Source organism: Puma concolor, chromosome A3 (assembly GCF_028749965.1).
Source record: "Puma concolor isolate L17-30 chromosome A3, mPumCon1.1.hap2, whole genome shotgun sequence".
Classification (NCBI taxonomy): domain Eukaryota; kingdom Metazoa; phylum Chordata; class Mammalia; order Carnivora; family Felidae; genus Puma; species Puma concolor.
The window spans coordinates 123,255,812-123,275,423 of NC_141669.1; the positions used below are offsets into that span (position 1 = coordinate 123,255,812).

Consider the following 19,612-nt stretch of genomic DNA (forward strand, 5'->3'; position numbering starts at 1 on the left):
AAGGGTTGGGCCTTAAACAAACACATTTCGGAGATGAAATCAGCGCTGAGAAGAAAAGGGGAACAAAATTCTATGAAGCACCTAACAAAGAAATCCAATCTGGACTGGGGAGAAAAGGGTTAGGAATGTTAGAAATCTGTGAATTTAGATCTAAAGGAGTCAGTTAGGAGGGGAATGTGGGTATAACCAGATGAGGAGTTGGAAAACATTTCTGTTAAGTGATAGAGAGTAAATAATTTAGACTTTGTGGGATAGACAGTCTCTGTAGCAATTACTAAACTCTACTGATATAGCACAAAGGCAGCTATATATAGACAGTTTGTAAACAAATAAACATAGGTGTGTTCCAATAAAACTTTATTTACCATAACAAAGAGTGGGCTCTATGTGGTCTATGGGCTGTAGTTTGCGCAGTCTGCATGAGATAGAGCAATAGTGTAGGAAAAGGTCCTGTGGTAGAAGGAGTGTGGAAAAGGTGAACTACTAAGAGAAGAAGGTAGTATGGCTGGAGCTCACAGAGAAGGGTGCAGTGATGTGAGAGAGTTTGAGAAAGGTGGAGAGGGAAAAACCTGTGTGGACTTTGGTTTGTAGCTTAAGAATAATGAGAAGCTATAGAACTGTTTCAAGCCAGGGAAGGATAAGCATGTTCCAAGTTGCCTTTAATACATCTCCTTAGTTGTTAAGAAGAACGTGGACTACAGAATCACAAGGATGAATATGATGATTATTTAGGGGTTACGGATCTTACTGAGGCAAGAGATGGCAGTTACTTGGACAAAGATGGCGGTAGTGGGTGTGAATGGGTTCTAGTTATAGGGAAGACAAAGAATAATCAAAATGTGAGGTGGAACTTGTAGAAAGTGAGGGAAAGGAACATGCCAAGATTAATTTGCACTGCATCTCTGCTGAATGTATCTTTATGATTACATCTAATGCATCTTCTCTTGCTGTGGTGCTAAGGACCTGAAATTTTATTTTCATTTCCAGGCTCCACATAATTAGGAAGTCAACTCACATGGTTGGTGAGGTGAAAAATAAATCACTTGAAGAGAAATGAAGCACATGGTTAATGGGCCAGGATAACTTCTCTTCACCAGACACCACTCTCCTTGCAGCTTCCCACACCTATCTCTACTGGAGGAATCATTCCAGATCACCGTTGTCTGCGTTCCCTATCACATCACAGGCTTTTTAAGGGAGGAATTGCCTTTTTCTTGTTTATGTCACCAACACTTCATATTCTGATTGGGGGATCTCCTCATTTGAAATCTGTCTGCTGTAGATGTAGGTACGGGTTACAGATGTATTAGATGTGGTGTGGATAGTTCTCACAGCTGAGTCAAGAGCATCTCAGTGAAAGGCAGTCTAAGTGACTAAACTTCATGACACCCTCCTCCAGAAATACGTGGGGCACCACCCAGAGAATAAGGAGGGTGGTAATGCTGGGGACAGAGGGGTTTTGCCTGTCTGTGGCCTTCTGATCTTTTCTTCCACTTCCTCAAATGCTACCTCTTAAAGATGTCCTCTTGGCAAATCTCTACTTCCTATCTTCACCTCATACCTGCTGCCCACCTCTGTGGGCAAAAATTTTACATGGGCTCCTCAAACTGTGTGATGGAGCCAACCCTATTACTACTCCTTCATGGACTTCCCAAGATATATAGATCCACTCCTGACCCATAAACATATAAATCAGACTTCAGGTTATTCGAAATTTCTACTTCAAATCAGAAAATTTTGCTTTGAATACTGAGACTCTATCATATCCAGGCTGAGTAGACAGTCATGAGACCACCTAACCCATTAACTTCTTCACACACTTTGAGTTCCATCTCAGAATCCAGATGGACGACCAGAAGGTTCTGTTCTTGGATCACATTCACACAGTCCCTTTTAGAGTCCTGTGTTTTGCTCTCAGCTTTAACTGCTTTTCTATAGGCTCTCCTGATATATAAGTCCTGGTTCAACATTCTGGCTCTTCCATTAACTTGCTAAGTGACCCAAGGCAATGTGTTTCATCTCAATGGGCCTCAGTTTCCTTATTCATGGCAAAGTCTTCAATCACCTTGTGTATACAAGGTAGCAAACATTTATATCTCCAGTCTGCGCTCCTTTGCTGAGCTCCAGGCCCACAGATCCAACTACCTACTTGACACCCCTTCAATGACTCAATAATATCTCCAACCTAACCTGTCAAGATGTGTAAACTCCCCCTCTTCCACTCCAAATCTGGCCTCTTCCTGTGCTCATGATCTCATTTAATGTTATCACCACCCACTTATACTGAGTATGACCAGAAAAGAAATGATTCTGGACTAAGCCCTGGGATGCTTCAGTGGTTAGAGGTTGGGGATAAGAGGATTGATGGATAATGAAGGATGAGAAGAAATGGCTGGGGAGGAAGGAGGAAAACCAGAAAAGGAAAAGTCAAATGAAGAAAACTGGTTCAAGAAAGATGGGCTGCTGATAGGTCAATCATATAAACCCTGGTTCAAACCCAGATTTGATTTCTTGGTAGCTGGGTGTCCTTGAGCAAGTTACCTAAATTCTGAGTCTTAGTTTCCCTAATATGCCTCACAGAGTTGTTGAGAATATGAAATGATGCATGTAAAGTGCTTTGTCCAGTAATTACACATAAAATGTTAGTGAGGAGAATTACTATTTATGCTTTCAACTCATCAAGGCTGTGGCACTGAGCTGAGGGAAAACAAAAAAACAAAAAAACCTGGTCTCTAAGTTTGGTTTATTCTGCTACCTAGCAACTACATATTTACATGTTCAACTTCACTTCTTTATCCCTGATTACTTTAACAAGCACTTTCTAAGTGCCCTGTTGTGATTCAGGACTGCTTGTGAGGTACAGAGCACAATCTATTTTCTTCTCAAGATGTAGTGACCCAGCATAAATTGTCAAAAGCAAATTTAGCTTTGTAGCTTTACTGAGATCTCTTTGAGAAGGAAGGGCTGGGCCAGCTCATAATGAAAATAAAAGTCTGTGGCTGATACAATGCCATCCCTACTTAACTACAACGGAAAGTGAAATCTATACAAATCAAAGGGAATATGAGGCCAGGTTCCAATAACATGCAGAGACAACTTCAACTAGGATCATTCTATTTTCCAAACAGGTAGCCCTTCCTGGAAAGTGAATTTAAGTAGGCTACAAATGTGACTCTTCTCGGGCAGGTTCCAGCTACTATTCCAGCCATATCTCTGGCCGTATCCTCTCAACACAGAACACCTTGTACTCCAAGCCCCCTTTTCTAAGCCTACCATGACCCTTGTCCGAGCCTTTGTCCCTTCCATCAGGGACAATCCTCCTCTTGCACCTCCTTCAAGTCAAAATCCATTATCTCATGCAGTATCATCTGATGTAGAATCAATCACTTGCCAATCCTATGATCAGTGTTCCTAGGGCACTATACACACCTTTTCTTCATCACTTATCACATTTATTGAAACTAATCCACTTACAAGTCTCTTCTTGGAGGACAATAATATCCTTGAAGGCAAAGACCATGCCTTATTTATCTTCACAACCCCTACACTGCTTGGCATATAGTTGGTATTCAATGAATATTTAAAGGAAAACCTTGGCTCCCATAACCAGGAGATGAAAAATATAATTCAATTTGAGAAGATTTTATTTGTGCAGAAATTGGATTGGGGTTCTAGAGAAGATAAATCATTACTGACCATATTTCATTCATCTGAAGGAGACTGGGGGACAAGAACTAGAGTGGTCACAGCCCCCAATACTAGCCCGGATTCTTCTGCTAGTGACTCAATGAGTGACCTTGAGGAAACTCTCTAGGACTCAACTCTTCTTTTTTAAGATGGGAAGGTTGGATCAGGTGGTGTCTAAGGTAATGTTTAGTTTTGATGGTCTATCATGTCCCTTTTTGAGTCTAATATCTTTCTCTGAAACTTGTGTTAATTTACCTCAGTGTTTGTGATAGACAGTTTGTCTACTTTTTCAAGGCCACTTAAATTTCTATTTTGCACTTCCAGAGAACAAATAATTCCATTCAACTTTGGATTGTCAGGAATCAAGTGTGTCCTTTAATCTGTCAGCCAAGTGGATGATTACAAAATATTCAATAATCTCTGTAAAATATTCAATAAAACTGGAGGTGGCAAGCTTGTAACATTCAATTCTTCTTCTAGATTCAATTTAATCTTGGAGCAATGAGAAAATATAATTGTCCCTGCAAACAGAATTTTGTGCATTTTTTTTTCTCTTCATGATATTCTGTTGAGGTCTTGGTTTCACTGTGTGACTCATGATTGCTTTTTCTTGTAAATTTCCACTCCTTCCATTCTGTTAGATTGTTTGCTGTTCAGATAAAAGGACCGAAAGCTCCAGAGATAGTTGAGAAAGAATCCTGGGCTTGGGGATCCTCAAAGCTATAATGGGTTTTAGCAACCTTAAGGTCCAGTACCTCCAAAGGGCAATGCCTTCTTGGTGCCTCCACCCTGAGAAAGGGGGTATTAGCCTTTATCTCCCAGGGTGCTGTAACTCTACCATTATCAGAGACAACTTAGCACGTAAAGAGCAAAGGCTTTGGAGTCTGACAGTCCTGGGATTTAGCTGAAGCCAGTGATTCAAACTCAAACATGCATCAGCATAACCTGAAACCTTTGTTAGAAACCTTGAGAACTTTGGGTTACTTAGGTCTGGGGTGGGGCCCAAGAAATTCCTTCCAAAGAATTCCCAGGTGATGCTGATGCTTCTCATTAGGGGACCACACTCTGAAAACCACTGCTTTGAGCAAATGACTCACTACTCAGTACCTGTGGACTTCAGTTTCCTTCTTTATAAAATGGGAATAATAACCCCTGTGGTTTAATGGAGTTGTCTTGGCTTAAGGCTTTGGTGTGTCAGATCCAGGGTTCAGTTCCATCTCTGCTACTTAACGCTATGAGCCTTAGGCAAGTTCATTACTGTTTAAACCTCAGTTTCCTCACTTGTAAATCACCAGGGACAATTATAACACTTATTTAATCCTCCCAACATACCAATGAGATAAGATAATGCATATAAATGCATATAATTTCAGATGGAAATAGGCACATAATGAGCAACAGAGGATAGCTGGTATTATGAATATTAATAATCTAGTAATTATTACATTTTGAGGCTCCAAACTGGGAGGATTAAGTGAGCTCATTGGCTGACACAACAAAAATCAAAAATAATCTCAGTACGCTGAGATAACAGGGTCAAATCTAACACAAAGACAGCACAGATGATATATAAAGTCCTTCACTTGGGCCCCCCAAATCATCTTTACTTGGGCTGAATGAGAAAGTTTTAGTTGGAAGCCCTGAGCTCTGCATTAGGCAGATATGTGATGGATATTTGGGGGTTCATTCATACATGAGCAGTGTACTCTGAACCCAGGATTAGAATCTAGAGTGAGGGTGATAGTGGCTCTCTAAACTTCCAGCGATTCAACCTAATGCAGAGTCACATTCATCTTGGAGACCATGCACTCCATGAACATGGACCAAATGGAGACAGAGGTGCCAACTGAGACTTTGAGCTGACTGGAAAACAGAAATGTATCCTGAAGAAGGCTGATGGCTGATGTGGGCTACTCAGCCTGAAGGAATGACCTTCAGGGCACACACATGGCTGAAGTCCAACAGCAAGGGATGGGGGGGTGGGTACTGTAGGAAGAGAAAGACCGACTTTCCTACTTTATGTGACATCAGAGGGCAGCCAAGGGCCATCAATACACTTGACCAATACACTTGTGTGCAAAAACTGGAATAAATGGATGGAAGTTACGTAAAGCAGACTGCAGCTTAAAAGGAGAGAGAATTCACTACCAGAGGAGTTGGGACCAGATATGGGCATGGAGCTAGCAGATCTTCATTGAATTCCAGCTCATCATTGGTTTTCTCATTCATACATTTAAACAAATGCTCAGTGGGTATCAAATGGGCCAGAGAGCTGGGCAGTGGTCAGGGTACATTCTGGTCAGCTTAGGATTTTAGGCTTTCCTTCATGGGCTACAAGGAGCCACTGAAGGGTTTTAAGCAAAAGAAAGGAAGGTCAAGTTGGAATAGTGCAAAGACAGGACAGCAGAAATGTATTTAATTTTATTGAGTTTAGATTTCCTTATTTATGACATCAGGATAATAATTCCTACCTGGTTGCAATGCTTTGAGAATTAGAGATAATATGTGAACAGCGTCTAGCAAAATGACTGCCCCAGTAGGTACCAAACAAAGGCAAGGCATCATTAGCAATCCTTACCATCACACATCATCAGGGGCATAGTTTCCCCAGGGAAGGACACAGCCCAACCAATTTTCCCAGAGACCCATTTCTCCAGCTGGCTCAACATCCTCCTGACAGGGTGCGGGAATCTTCCTGAAGGAGTTTACAGCAACCTCAGCCATTAAATTTTAAAGTCAAGCACTGTGTTCCCATTTGAATTTCTTAATTTACATAATATGTTCCTAAAATCATCAGGTTAAAATTTTGCCTGGTGCTTCCCTCTGCCTGCCCCATCTCTGCCAAACCATCCTGCAGGATACCAAGCTTGGACATTCCCTGACATACCTGTGAGGACACCCTTTTAGGAGCTCTGTGGGGTGGAGATCAGAAAGGAATCAGGTTTCAGGACCAACCCTCTTCAGCAGCAGCAAACATCTCTGAGGCTACCACAAGCTCTGAGCCTACTGAATATGTTTTTGGTTGCGTTGGAGGTACAAAGTCAGGGGAAGAATCTTGTGGCTCTTTTTGTAGGAAGGCTGCTCCTGTAGCCCCTATAGGGCTGTGAAAGGATGCTTGTTGTTGGACTACTTGTCCCCCTCCCCAGCTGTGAGCTCTCTGTGTCTGGGGTCATCCCTTTTATCTAGGGCTTGGTCCAGATCAGGGATGCCTGAAGATGGGGCCATCTGGTCTACAGTCCCATCTCCTGTTAGAGCATTGACCGGACAGCTGTCTTCCTGTGGGAGGAGCTTCAGGCTCTCAAGCAGACAGACTTAATTCTGTCAAGTTAGACAGAACTAAGAGGAGGCACTGTCCTGCCAGCAGAATGGGCTATTCCCCTTAATCTCCTTTCTCTCCTTCACCTAGCTTTGTGGTGGGCAGAAAGCTAAAGGTTACAGGAAAGACAAAGACGTTCGGTTCTGAAAGGAGAACATCTGGTTTGGAGTCCAGACCTCACTATCTACTCATCACGTGACTTGAGGAAGATCTTGCAATATCTCAGAACACCAGGTTCCTCAACTGTAAAATGGGTTTAGTAATAAACATACCACTATACAGGGTTCTGTGAGGACCGATGAAGATGCGTATCTGAGTGTGCTTATCACAGAGCCCAGCAGCTTGTGGGAATCTGATGGGCTCCCTGCCAGTGCCCAGGCCTGGGACAGGCCTCCATGTGGGACTTGGCTATGGTAGTAGCTCCTGCCTGCATGGGAGAAGAGCTGGCTGGCCATCAGGAGAGGAGTGGTATTCTCCCTCTCTCCTGGCCATGAGTGGCCACCATTTAGACTGCTGAGTGTGGGCTACCATTCATGGTACAGGACAAGGGGCACTGGTTCTGGAGTCAGATAACCCTATTTGGCTTCCAATCCCATCCCCACTCTGCGCGCATGTGATGTTGGGCTTACTTATTTTGGTTCTCTGAAATTCAGTTCCCCCGTTTATGAAGTGGGAATAATATCTAATTTGTTGGGTTCCTAGGAGGCTTAAGAGTGGGATTTATATAGAGCATATGGCCTAATATGTAATGGGTGCCAATGAAAGTTGCCTTCCTATTTGGGCTTTTGCTACTAGAAAGCTCAGAGCCAAACTGGAATATGAAAGTTACCAGTCTACATATTTAGATTGTTTTTTAATATAATAAATTACATTCTAATACAACCTGGTCTTGACCTTCTTGTCTTCATTTTTGTGTTCCTGACATCTTGATTATTTATTTCTCTTATTATTGTTTTGCTGTAGGTACTGTTATTGAATATGTTCCCAAATTCTATACAGAGCTAGATGGATAGAAGCAAACTGATGTCAGAAGAAATAGACACTTAACTCTGCAAATGGTTGTATGATTTGGGGCATAGGGTCTCTCTGAACTTCAGTTTCCTCATCTGTAGGATGGGGGTGATAATAAACATACAAGCTTTCTTTTGGTGCAGGAATAAGGATCTATGGCTCCAATATTCTGCAAAAGGACTTTTGTAAACTATGAAAAACTCAGTAGAAACACATTATATGCAAGACAATGCCCATTTTTATTCATCGGTATAATTATTCCCCTCCCCAAACTGTGCTCAGGACTCATGGCACAGGGACTGGCATGTACCAAGTGTTGGGCAAGTGGCCACTGAATCTCACCTCCAGGGCCTCAACCATGCCTATATCCTTACTTAGAGAGCAGAGAGCTCGATGGCCCAGCCTCTGATGCTGCTTAGAAACCAATTGCCTTCACACCCACCAGATATGCAGCCTTTCAGTACAATGGAAGCAAAACAATGAAGACAGAGTTTACCAACAGCACCCAGAGGGCAAGTGAGTCTGTCAGATGCCAGCATGGGAAGCCTAGACAACTGAGCTCCACACTGAGATAGGGAAACTGAAGGACTCCACAAAAACCTGTTTTTATCCTTTGCTAGGACCTGCACCCCACTCTACACACGCCTCACAATGCAAACAGTGTATGTCTTCCTTGTAAGGGACAAGGGGTTATTGGTTTCCTTAGAACAGAGAATGACCAGACCACCAGCACTAGACGTCTCCATGCCAATACCCACCCCCTCCAAGTAATAACAGCTGGGCCCCTGGCTTTGTTCCAACCAGTTCCTGGATGCCCAAGGGGACACGTACACCAGACTATAATTGCCAATAAAAAAGCTCCAGGCCCCAAATAAAGATGAGACTCCTTCACTGAGTCTCCCAGATACTCGGCACTTTCTTTACATGTTCGATAAACTCTGCTTTCACCTCCTGCTGGCCCGTGTTTGATTTCTATCCTGCGCACAGCCAGGGACCTTCTTGGCTGGTCCCGCAGGAACCCCTCTGGTCCTTGGACCTGGCCTGCCAGCAGGCATCACTAGCACAGAAATTCAACAGGGATTTGTTTTGAAGCACTTTGATTTGGACCGAAAATGAACACAGAGAAGATGATACCATGAACAACAGATATAAAGAAAAAGATTTAAGCATGGGTGTAAAAAGATAGCACCAGAAGAAAGACTTGGAAAAATTATCCCAGTGAGGGAAAGATCTTAAAAAAAAAAAATAAGTAAATAAATAACAATCAGGTACACAGGGCAATAAGATCAAAATGAGATTACTTAATAAAAGCCAGCCATTTCTTTAAACTGAAAACAATGCATGTTGTTTGTCCTTTAAATGTGACATGCACTCCTTTTTCAAGAATGCTGAAGCACTCCAAAGCAAAGGCCCACACCTGACAATGGCAAAGGCCCCATCACCCTTGCTTCCCAGAGGTCATTGCTCCTATACAAAATCTGGAAGCTTGACAGAATGGATGCTGTGGAACAGCAACAGTTATTTGGAATAGAAAACCCCTGAAAATCAACCTATGCAGGGAGATGCAGAATTTGAATCAGGCAGGAGCCCACCTGTTCAATAATGAAATAATTGCTCAGGGCACATTCTTCGTAATCTTTTCTGATGTGACATCTATTCTTGTACTCTGTCTTTCTCCTGCTTCCTTAACATTTGCAAATAATCTCAGGGCCTCCTAAAGCCGCTGCAGAAGCCAGACAGTCACTTCCCTAATGCCAAGAAAATAGATTCAATTTTACATACATCAGGGTGATTTCAGAAGCAATTTCTACATCTCTAGTGTAAGCATTACTTACATTTTTTTCCCCTCAAATCTCATCCCAGCGGTTCCACAGGGCATTTTAAAGGTACCTGATGCATTCCAGGGTATTAAAAAGAATCCCCAGAGCGTGTTTGTGGCTATAGCCTGAGGACACCAGATGCATAGATAGAGTACTAAAATATTCAGTGACTCAAACAAATGCAAAATTTCTTAATAATTGAGTATACTGTCAACTGAACTTTTTTTCAATTTCAATGTCTTTTTTTAAAAGCAACGCCATTAAAAGGTATGTGTGTGTGTATCTGTGTGTGTATGCATATAAAACAAACACACATATCAATCATTTGGAAATATTGTCTCTAGACTTGAAAATGTCTGATTAGATTCTACTAGATAGGATTTCTCCTCCTCTTTGGCTGGCTAATCTACCTTGGTCTTGGATGCTTTCCTCTTAAGAGTTTAAGTTTTAGCCCTGGGGAATACAGTGATGTTTCCCCCTTGAAATCCAAGAAATCAGTGTTACCCAGGTTTCCACTTGTGATCAGAAAACTTAAGATCAAATACCTAGAATTTCGAGGTCATGTATCTTTGACTATAATAGTTTTGGCACTCAGACTTCCCAGAAGTCTTTCCATTTTGACATTCAGCCTTCCCAGGCATTTTTACACATGGAAAAAGGTGTGCACAAGAATCTGGCCTATATAGGAAAGGTCTGGGGTGAATGGGTATCACTTGGCCAGGATTGTCTATCAGCTAGACTTGTTATTGAACTTCCTTTCTCCCAGGGAAAGCAGGAGAATCAGTGACAGATGAATATAGATAGAGACTCTCAGGGATCTTCAGATGGGCCTTTCTTTCAGGACACACCAAGTCCGTTTCCTTGTCAACCCTTTTTCTGCCTCTCCTGGCTGCCTATGTCACTATCGCCTTTTTCTGGGCCCAAGGGAATGTATGAATCCCAGCGATTCATCTGGGTTGAGAAAGGAAAAAGAGCTGGCTTCGTGGGTAGGCAGACTGCACACTTGCTCTGCTCTCTGAGGAAAATGCAAGTTAAATATTTGCTCATGAAATAATCAGTATGCACTGTTAGACTTTGTCTTTAAAGCCATTACACAATCTTAAGAAGTGTGCAGACTTAGCATTGCCAATAACAGGCAAAATGATAGCATTTGTCTGTTGAAATGATGCAAAGGGAAGGACATGATGCCACCTATGTTGAATTTTTGCCAACATGTTAACCTGAGTGCAATCATGGTGAAGAAAATCAGATAAATCTGGATTTTGCCCCATTCTAGGAGACAACTGGCTTAGACTTAAAATGTGTCGATGCCCTGAAAGAAAAAAAAAGGAGGGAGGGCCAGCTGTTCTAGATGAAAAGTGATGGAGAGACATGATGACCAAGTATAATGTGAGTACCTGAGTGGACCCTGGATTAAAGCAGCAGCAACAACAACAACAACAATAAATATTTTAGGACCAGTGAGGAAATTTAACTATATGCTGGTATATTCGATACTGAAATAAGGTTACATTTCTTGGGTCAGATAATTTTATAATGGTTACATTGAAGAGTTTTCCTAGTTCTTAGGAATTCTCTGGAAGTAGAGTGCCATGATGTCTGCAACCTACTTCTAAATGGTTCTGAAAATTTTATAAAATTTTTATATAATTTTACATAATATAATTATATATATACAGGATATTTTTATATATGTATACATATATAATATATAGTATGGAGTGAGAGAGTGTGTGTGTACAAATATTGCAAATGTGAATAATTGGTGAGTCTAGGTACAAGGTAAAGGAATATTCATTTTACTATTTTCTCAACCTTTTTATAGGTTTAAAACTAATCTCCTTCCCAAGGCGGCATGTCAATATTTGAAAATGGCTATTGCTTCCCTCAAAGTTCAGTGTTCTTAATCAGTGTGCCTGTAAGAACCGTCTAAGTGGCTTTTACAAAATCCACATCCCACCTTACCCCTCCCCTCATCTCCCTACCTCTCTTCCCTCAGGAGATTGTGATTTAGTCAGTAAGGTGTAGGGCCTACATATGTGTATTGTGAAAACTTTCTCAGAGGAGTTCTGTGCTATACTTAAGATGAGCAATCATGGGTCTAAGTTACCCTCAGAACATGGATCCATCAGGAATTAGCTATGCAACTCTGAGAAGGTCAGCTGCATGCACTGAACCTTGGCTACCTTACCTATAAAATGGGAACAATCATATGCAGTATCTCATGGGGCCATGGTGAGGACGAAGATGGTCTATAAATATTTGTTTCCTTTCTTTCTTCATTTTCTCATAGAACCCCCCCCAACTGATCATATCTAAGTGATTTTTACAAATTATGGTTTCTTCCATTTGCCACACACTGTGTAGAGGACATTCATTTGTCTACGCTCACATTCCTTTAGATTTCCTGAATTCCCTAATCTGGAGCAGAGGCTGGGGAATCTAGCATTTCTATTAAATCTAGGAAAAAGAATTGTCTTAGAGAGATGAGAACAAAAGTTAGTTTTAGGTTACCAGTCTTGAGATTTTCCTTTGGATAAGGTTTAACTCTGAAATCTTAGACCTTGTATCAATTCTGCATGAGGGCTCAGGTGCTCTTGACTAAAGGCCCCTTGGAACACTGGCTATAATTTGGACTTGGCCAGGCTTGGGAGACATGGGTTCCAGGTTTGGATAGGTATACTCATCAGCCTTGGGACACTGCAGAAGTTGCTTTTCTGAGCCTCAGTTTCCTAAGCACTCAAAACAGAGATGGCAATTAGTGGCACACCTACCTAACATGGTTTATAGGAAACACCGTTTTCAAAACTGTAAGACACTCATTTCAATGCGGCATGTTTTTCTCCTTATGGGCATAACTATGTCCTCTTTTTTTTTTTAAACTACTACTATTAGTTTTAACCTGTATCTATTTATTTCCACAAGAAGTTAAGATGGCTTGCCCCATTTCCATTTGCTTTGGGGGAATATTCTTAAATCCTCCTTTTCCCTCAAGATGGGCTGCCCCAAGTCCTTGCCAGGGAGAACATTCATCCTTGGAACATCCAAGGAAGCATCCCGAACCCATACCCTACAGCATCTGACAACTGTGAGGGGTCCACAGCAGAGGTACCAGGGTCAAGCTGAACCATGGATGTTCCCTTCCCCTTAGCTGGGTCAACTTACTGAATCCATTAACATCCTGAGAGCTAGAGGAGAAGCCTTCATCGTTGTGACTGGTGCTGAGCTTGGTGGTGGGTTTGTCGGCTGAGGCCACAGGCCCCATCTCCCTCTGGGCTCCACTCTGTGTCTCCTTCTGCTTCTTGGCCAGCTTCCTTTGGGACATGTGCAAGGGGAAAAAATCACAGTCAGATGGTTCCAGCTGCATTAAAGCATTGGAAAGATCAGATTGTTCTTCCGCCCTACCCATCATCCTCAACCCCCAAACCTGGTTCATTCTCCAGGAACAGAGAGAGTCAAGATGGGTCCTCCAATGTCAAGGTGGAATAAGCCTAAATCCTCCTGAAACCATCAATGGCTTTCATTTACTTGGAAATATGAGGCTTATTCTGGATCATCTCCAACAACAGGTATGTTCTTTACTTGAGCTTAAAATCAGAAATCAATGAGACTTACATGATGCTTCCTTGCTCTTCTTTCGAAGTGGGGAAGAAGCTGAGTGGCCCTTTCTGTTCTCATGGCTCTGAATGAGATTCAAAATGGAGTCTGACCTTTCTCAGGGACTAAGCTAATAAAATAACACGCCAAACAATGGACAACTGAAGTAGAGACTTGTGGTTGGTGAAGGGTGAGGGTGAGGGTGAGGGTTAGTTAGTCCTGTAGCTCGAAAGGAGAAATTTAAAGCTGAACTTGATGCCTGACGATCATTCATAGGAATGAAAGACCTTCAGAACCAGATGGGCATTTATAATAATACTAGTTTAAATCAGTGATTTCCAAACTGTGATGGAAATTAGAATCATTTTGAGAGCTGATAAAAGCACGCAGAGGCCCCAGCTCATGGAGGTAGGGCAGGGTTAGGCCTGTGCATGGCCACCTAGTTCCCCAGGTCATTATGACACCATCTACTGGATGTTAAAACCATTGGTTTTGGCATCAGGAAGACCTGGGTTCATATACTATCTCCGCCACCTGCCAGCTGCATGACCCAGGGCCAGTTCTTTAACCTCTTTAAGTTCTGAACTCGTCCTCTGGGTACAGTAGTCAACAATGGGACCAAGCTCCTAGGCCTGTGATGATTAACTGAGATCATATGTGAAACACATGGAATACAGCACCTGGTACACAGTGAACATTCAACACGTGACAGCTGCATCCTTGTTTTTATATCATCCCAGCTGGTCCAACCACATTCTAATGTCCAAATCCCCCTTCAAGAGACCCACTGTGAAATCTCTGGATATCAAGTGGTAGAGATTTGGACGCCTCCCCAGGCAGCTGAAGGTTTATAAAGTCCTTCATATGGATTTGAAACCTACTTCTCTTAAATTTTAACCGGTTGTTCTTAGATCATTAGAAGTACAAAAATATTACTAACCCCTCTTGCATATGACAGTTTTTCAAACATTTCTAAAAAACCAAAGCAGTCCCTCTGAGATTTCCCCACATTTCCAATTCTAAATATAGCTATTATGTTCCTGTGATACGGAAGGTGATGGACACATTAAATATCTTGGGGGTAAATTATCCCAGGTCTCTTGCTCCATTTTCCATAGGACTTGGTTTCAACTTCAATCTTAATCACTCCTATATCAACATGGAAACAACAGATCTCCCAGAGGAGTCAAATTCAGGAAAAATTTTTCCAAAATTGAGCCTGCCTGGTCATGAAATATGCAGTTTCAAGAGGAATGATCTCCCTATCAGAGGAGGTATGAAATGAAAAGATAAAACCTAGACACAGAAGTATTTTAGGGGAGTTCATCTAGGATGAATTCTAGTTTGATAGTATGGGGAGTAACACCCTTCCCATGGATCCCTGGATCTAGATGTGGACTGCACGGAAGAATGACAGATGGCATTCTCAAGTGAGAATGATTTGGGGAGACTTTATTTCCAAAAGGACTACTGACAAAAGTAAGAAGGGTGAAGGGGAACCTAAGGTCCACTATAGTGACAGGTGAGTTGTTGGTCACCCACGTGTCCAGAGGGACAAGCAGAGGAAGCAGTCACTGGCACCCTGAAGGAGAGAGTTGTGAAGATAAGACCACCGGCTCAGAAGCAGCAGCCTTCTCTCGAGGAACTCAGTTGATCCTCACATGGCAGGAACAAGAGGCATCAACACCCTGGCTACATCCTCTTCTCTCCCCCTGACCAATGAACAGTGGGTCTCATTTGCTCAACCCAACTGGAAGCCAGAGGCATGGAGTCCAGGTAGTGCTAGCTCTGGAAGCAGAGAGCTCAGTGGAGAACCAGGCAAAGGAATCTGGATCCAGGAAACCCCCGCCAAGAAGAGAATTTTATCTCCCCCATTTCGGCCACAATTTGAAGACAAATGCAGCCTAAAATGGAACCCAAGTACCCTCCCTCCCTCCTTCTCTCTTTCCCTCCCTCCCTCCCTCCCTTCCTTCCCTCCCATCTTTCCTCCTTCCCTCCCCTCCTTCTCCTCTCCTTCCCTTCCCTTTCATTCCCTCCCTTCCTTCCCTCCTTTCCTTTCCTTATTTTCCTTCCTTTCTTTCCCTCTTTCCTTCCTTTCTTTCTTCTCTCCCTCCCTCCCTTTTTTCCTTTCTTTTCCGTTTTTCCCCCCACTGGCTTGAGAAAAGAGGGGTTCTTGGGAATAGGAATGCGTCTTTTGTATATAATGCTCTAGCCACAGGCATTCTGTTCCAGGAGTCAAACTATTCCTGGTAGACAGAAAAACAACCAGAAAGGAAGTACTGGATCAGTGTTGGCAGTCAGACAGGGGCCAGGGGGAGTGCCAACGAAGGAAAAATGAGTGGGTCTACTGCTGATGACATTTTGAAATTTTATTCTTCATTTATTATCAAAAAGGAGTGTGTTTAAAAATGTATATGTGACCTTCTTAATCATAAATTTGAAAAGATATACAGCAGATCCTTTGCCTCTATCCAAGCTCTGCTCACATTGCCCTGGCAGGAAATAAAAGGAAATCCAATAAGAAAGTTAACTTTAAAACTATAAGTGAGTGTGTACAAGAGGCTTTGATATTTCCGTAGGGGCATAACTCCCAACCAATCCCATTCCATTAGGGGTAAAATAATATGGAGAGAGTTGTCTTGGGCACAAGTCATTCATTTCCAAAGGAATAATAATAATAAAAAAAGGCCTTGCTGCATCTGTGAAAAATGGCCTTTTATAGAAATGTTTGGGTAGCTCTGAAAACCTGGATGAAAAATGAAAAATTGAACTTCTCTGAAACATAGATATTTAAAAACTCAACAACCAACTGAGTTGTAAAAACTAAGGAGTATGGCATCCTTAGTATTCAGCCCATGGTTGACACTATGTGTTCACGCTGATGATGCTATATAATAATTTAAAAATGTACAGACAGGTGTTTTAGCAGCTGGAAAACACAGCTACGAAGTAGAAATAGAAGGAAGGGATGTGGAAAGAAAGAAAACATAAAACTACAGTTTTGGGATCTATATTCTATCAGAATTCAAAATTTAAGAATTAAAAAACCATCTTGGTAAAACAGGAAAAATCATTTTATTCCTATAGCCATCGAGTTAACTCAGACCCCCCCTCCCTGTTTTTCCTTAAGAGAAGGGGGGAAATCCAAGCCTATGAGTAGGGCATGAAAGACCCGTAGGCTATGGCTCTAGGCTTCAACTCAGCCTTATCTTCCATACACACCTTCTCTTAGGGAACACCAGCCACCTCATCTTCATCCCCCAACCATTCCTCAATACTATACATTCCTTAATATGTCCCCATTCTTCTCCACTGGCCCCTCCTCTCCATCCTTCGAGGCTCAGTGTCATTCAAATGTCACATCTCCTTGAAGGTTTCTCTTGCTCCTCTACATAGATTTGTGATTTTCTCTTCTTGGTTGACTCATTCACTGAACAAATATTTATTGAGCACCTACATGTACCGGCTTCTGCTAGAGGTAAGATCACAGTGACAAAAGCCAGACATGACCCTGACCTTCACAGAGCACGGAGACTAACGGCAAAGACAGGTGCTAAACAGATAAATACAGACACAGCTATAAAATCACGAAAGTGATGAAAGCCAGGGAGAAGAAATGCATGGAGCTAAGAAACACCAATGGTTGGTCTGAACCTTCTCAGATCAAGGAAGACCTCATTGCCATGCCAGCTAAGCACCTGTTTAGTTGAACTGCAGGGATCCAACTCTCCCACCCACTAGGGCAAGAGCCTCTTGGGTGAAGGGTTTTTGACTTCTCGCACCTACTCTGATTTCTTGCTGAGTGTCTGGCACACAGCCAGTGCTCAATAAATTTGTTGTACAAATTTATATTTAAAAGTCTACAATTTGAAGTGCAGAAGAGATTGCCATCCTACTCCGACTGCAAATTATAACCACTTTAAAAAAAGATACATACAAGGAAAGAGGAAGAAAAACGTGCACAAAATTAGTTTGTGACCTGAAATATTTCTACTTATGAATATTTCTGGCTGACAACTTAGCATTTTCTTCCGGTAGTTGTCACAGAATTCTTGGGATGTTTGCAGAATTAATGGAATGCTCACAGAAATCAGATTTTTTTTTTCCCTCAAAGCCCACAGTATAGCCATAGCTATAAAATGTTTTTTTTAATCACATAAAATAGTTACATGATACATGGGAGAGTCACATAACTTATGGAATCTTCAGATCCTTCAAGATTCAAGTACTTGTGACTTATGAAACTTGGAATTTTTTTCTCTAGTTGTTCTGAGATTCTTGCCAACTGGGTCACACAATTTCACCAGTAGGGGGTACCAGAAGCTGGTAAAAAGAGAGCACTCATAAGCCTATCTATTCCTCTGCAGGGACATTTCTAGAGCCGAAGAACATTTTAAGACATAGCAATCCGAAGTTTACTGTTTCTGACAGGCGGGGACAATGTGATGTGACCATAGCTCTTGGCATTCTTTCTTCTAACAGATCATTCTGAGGTCTTTCTGACCTTTGCTTGTTAGCTGAGTGAGGGTAGGTGGCAGGGGATGTGCCCATGATGGACCGTGAGTCCTATGATTTATTCTGAGCACCACTCTTTATAAGGGATAGTGGCAGGTGGAATGACTCAAGGGAGAGGAATGCGGGGCTGTGAAGGGTTCTGAAATCATGCTCTGAGAGAAGAAATGTCTGAAACAATGGGGATTATTTTTCAAGGAGAAGGAATATTCAGGAATGCCCTCTTCACACATCTGACTGTCTGGCTCTGTTGTGGCCCCAGGGGCAGAATTAGAACCAGGTTGGCTTGAAACAAGGAAGAAAGAACAAAGTACAATTGCTTGGGTCTCTTTTGGAAGCACCTAATGCCTGACTGTCCTTCCCATTTTTAATTCTTTGGTAACCTTCTCTATACCTTTTAAGTCCCGACTCAAATGTCCCCTACTCGTCTCCTTCCCAAAGTTAGTAGTTTCTTCCTCTTTGCACATTAATTTGTTGGAAAAATATTTAATAAGCCCTTACTTTGTGCCAGTGGCTGTTAGAAAGAGATCATGATGTAAAAAGCCAGGCATGACCCTTGCCCTGTTTGGGCTTTTGGTAGTAACGCATAGCCCCTCATTGGCAAAGTTCCAGTAGAGACTGAAAAGCCACTTGGAATAGAGGTGGTAGGGAATTGACCATCTGGATCCTGAAAAACCCTTGAATCTTTTCTGGGCTGGGAACAGGAGGCTCCAGCCAATGGGGGGAGAGTGTTGGGGCCTCCACCTAGGATTTTTCCCTAAATGTGAAGAGCTATGCCCATGCTCCTGGGGAGGCATGGATAAGGCACTCTTTCTTTTCCACATAGGGCTCATCCTCTGTTGGTATCTCTAGACAGTTTCCTGGGAAGCCACAAAGATTAGATAGAACACTGGAGCCAGAGAGAAATCCTCAGCCCATAGGAGGTGGACAAAGAAAATACAGAGCTGAGACTCTACTCCTATTAAAAGGCGGCACTGTACCCTTTGAAGCCAGGATGCTTCTGTGCTGACATGATCAGATCTCTAATTAAAGTGATGCATCAGAACTGTAAGGGAACGGTACCAGCCTCTCAGTTTTTTCAAGAAAAAGCAGGCCTGGACAGGGGAGGGGCTTAGCCAAGGCACACAGCACAACGGCAGAAGCCACAGGACCCAAACCCTGCTTTCTACCTGCCAGTGCACCTGTTCCAACATTCCTCCACCTCTCTTTTCAGAATGAAATTAGAAGTGCAAATTCAGTCCATGGCACATATGATTTTAGTCCCTTATGAATGCAGCAAAACCTCATTAATCCAAACCTCACTAATTCAGAACTACTGTAACTGAGGCAGAGGCTGGGCTTTACCACATTAGAGTTGGTAGTATAAATGAGGATATGGGTATGTGCAGAATTCAAAGGAGAACACACCTCTTTCTCTTACATCAGGAGGCAGAATGGCAAAGCAGTTAACACACTGGCTTTGGTGCCAGACAGCCTGGCATCAAAACCTGGCGCCATCTCAGACTAGCTGTGTGAGCTCTTACAAGTACTCATCCGTCAGCATGTCAGTTTCCTCCAGTCTGAAAAGTAGGTAACAGTAGTACTTTCCCAGAAAGTGGCTGCAAAATTAAATGGTATGTGGCTAGCAAAGCATTTTTCCCAGAGAATCGTACACAGTAAGCACTCAATA

At 42.4% G+C, this 19,612-nt stretch overlaps 1 protein-coding gene across 16 annotated transcripts in view; it reads right to left on the minus strand.

Moving 5' to 3' along the window:
* Nucleotides 1-19,612, minus strand: part of PTPRT (protein tyrosine phosphatase receptor type T) — a 1,080,869-nt gene that overhangs the window by 125,119 nt on the left and 936,138 nt on the right. For 11 of the 16 annotated variants that reach the window (XM_086702238.1, XM_086702233.1, XM_086702237.1 and 8 more), the window contains one exon: nt 13,000-13,148. In XM_086702238.1, coding sequence (XP_086558364.1) covers nt 13,000-13,148 — 149 coding nt within the window. Of the gene's footprint in view, nt 1-12,999; nt 13,156-19,612 lie in introns of all 16 variants that reach the window. The other 5 variants (XM_086702229.1, XM_086702225.1, XM_086702224.1 and 2 more) reach the window with 1 other exon arrangement.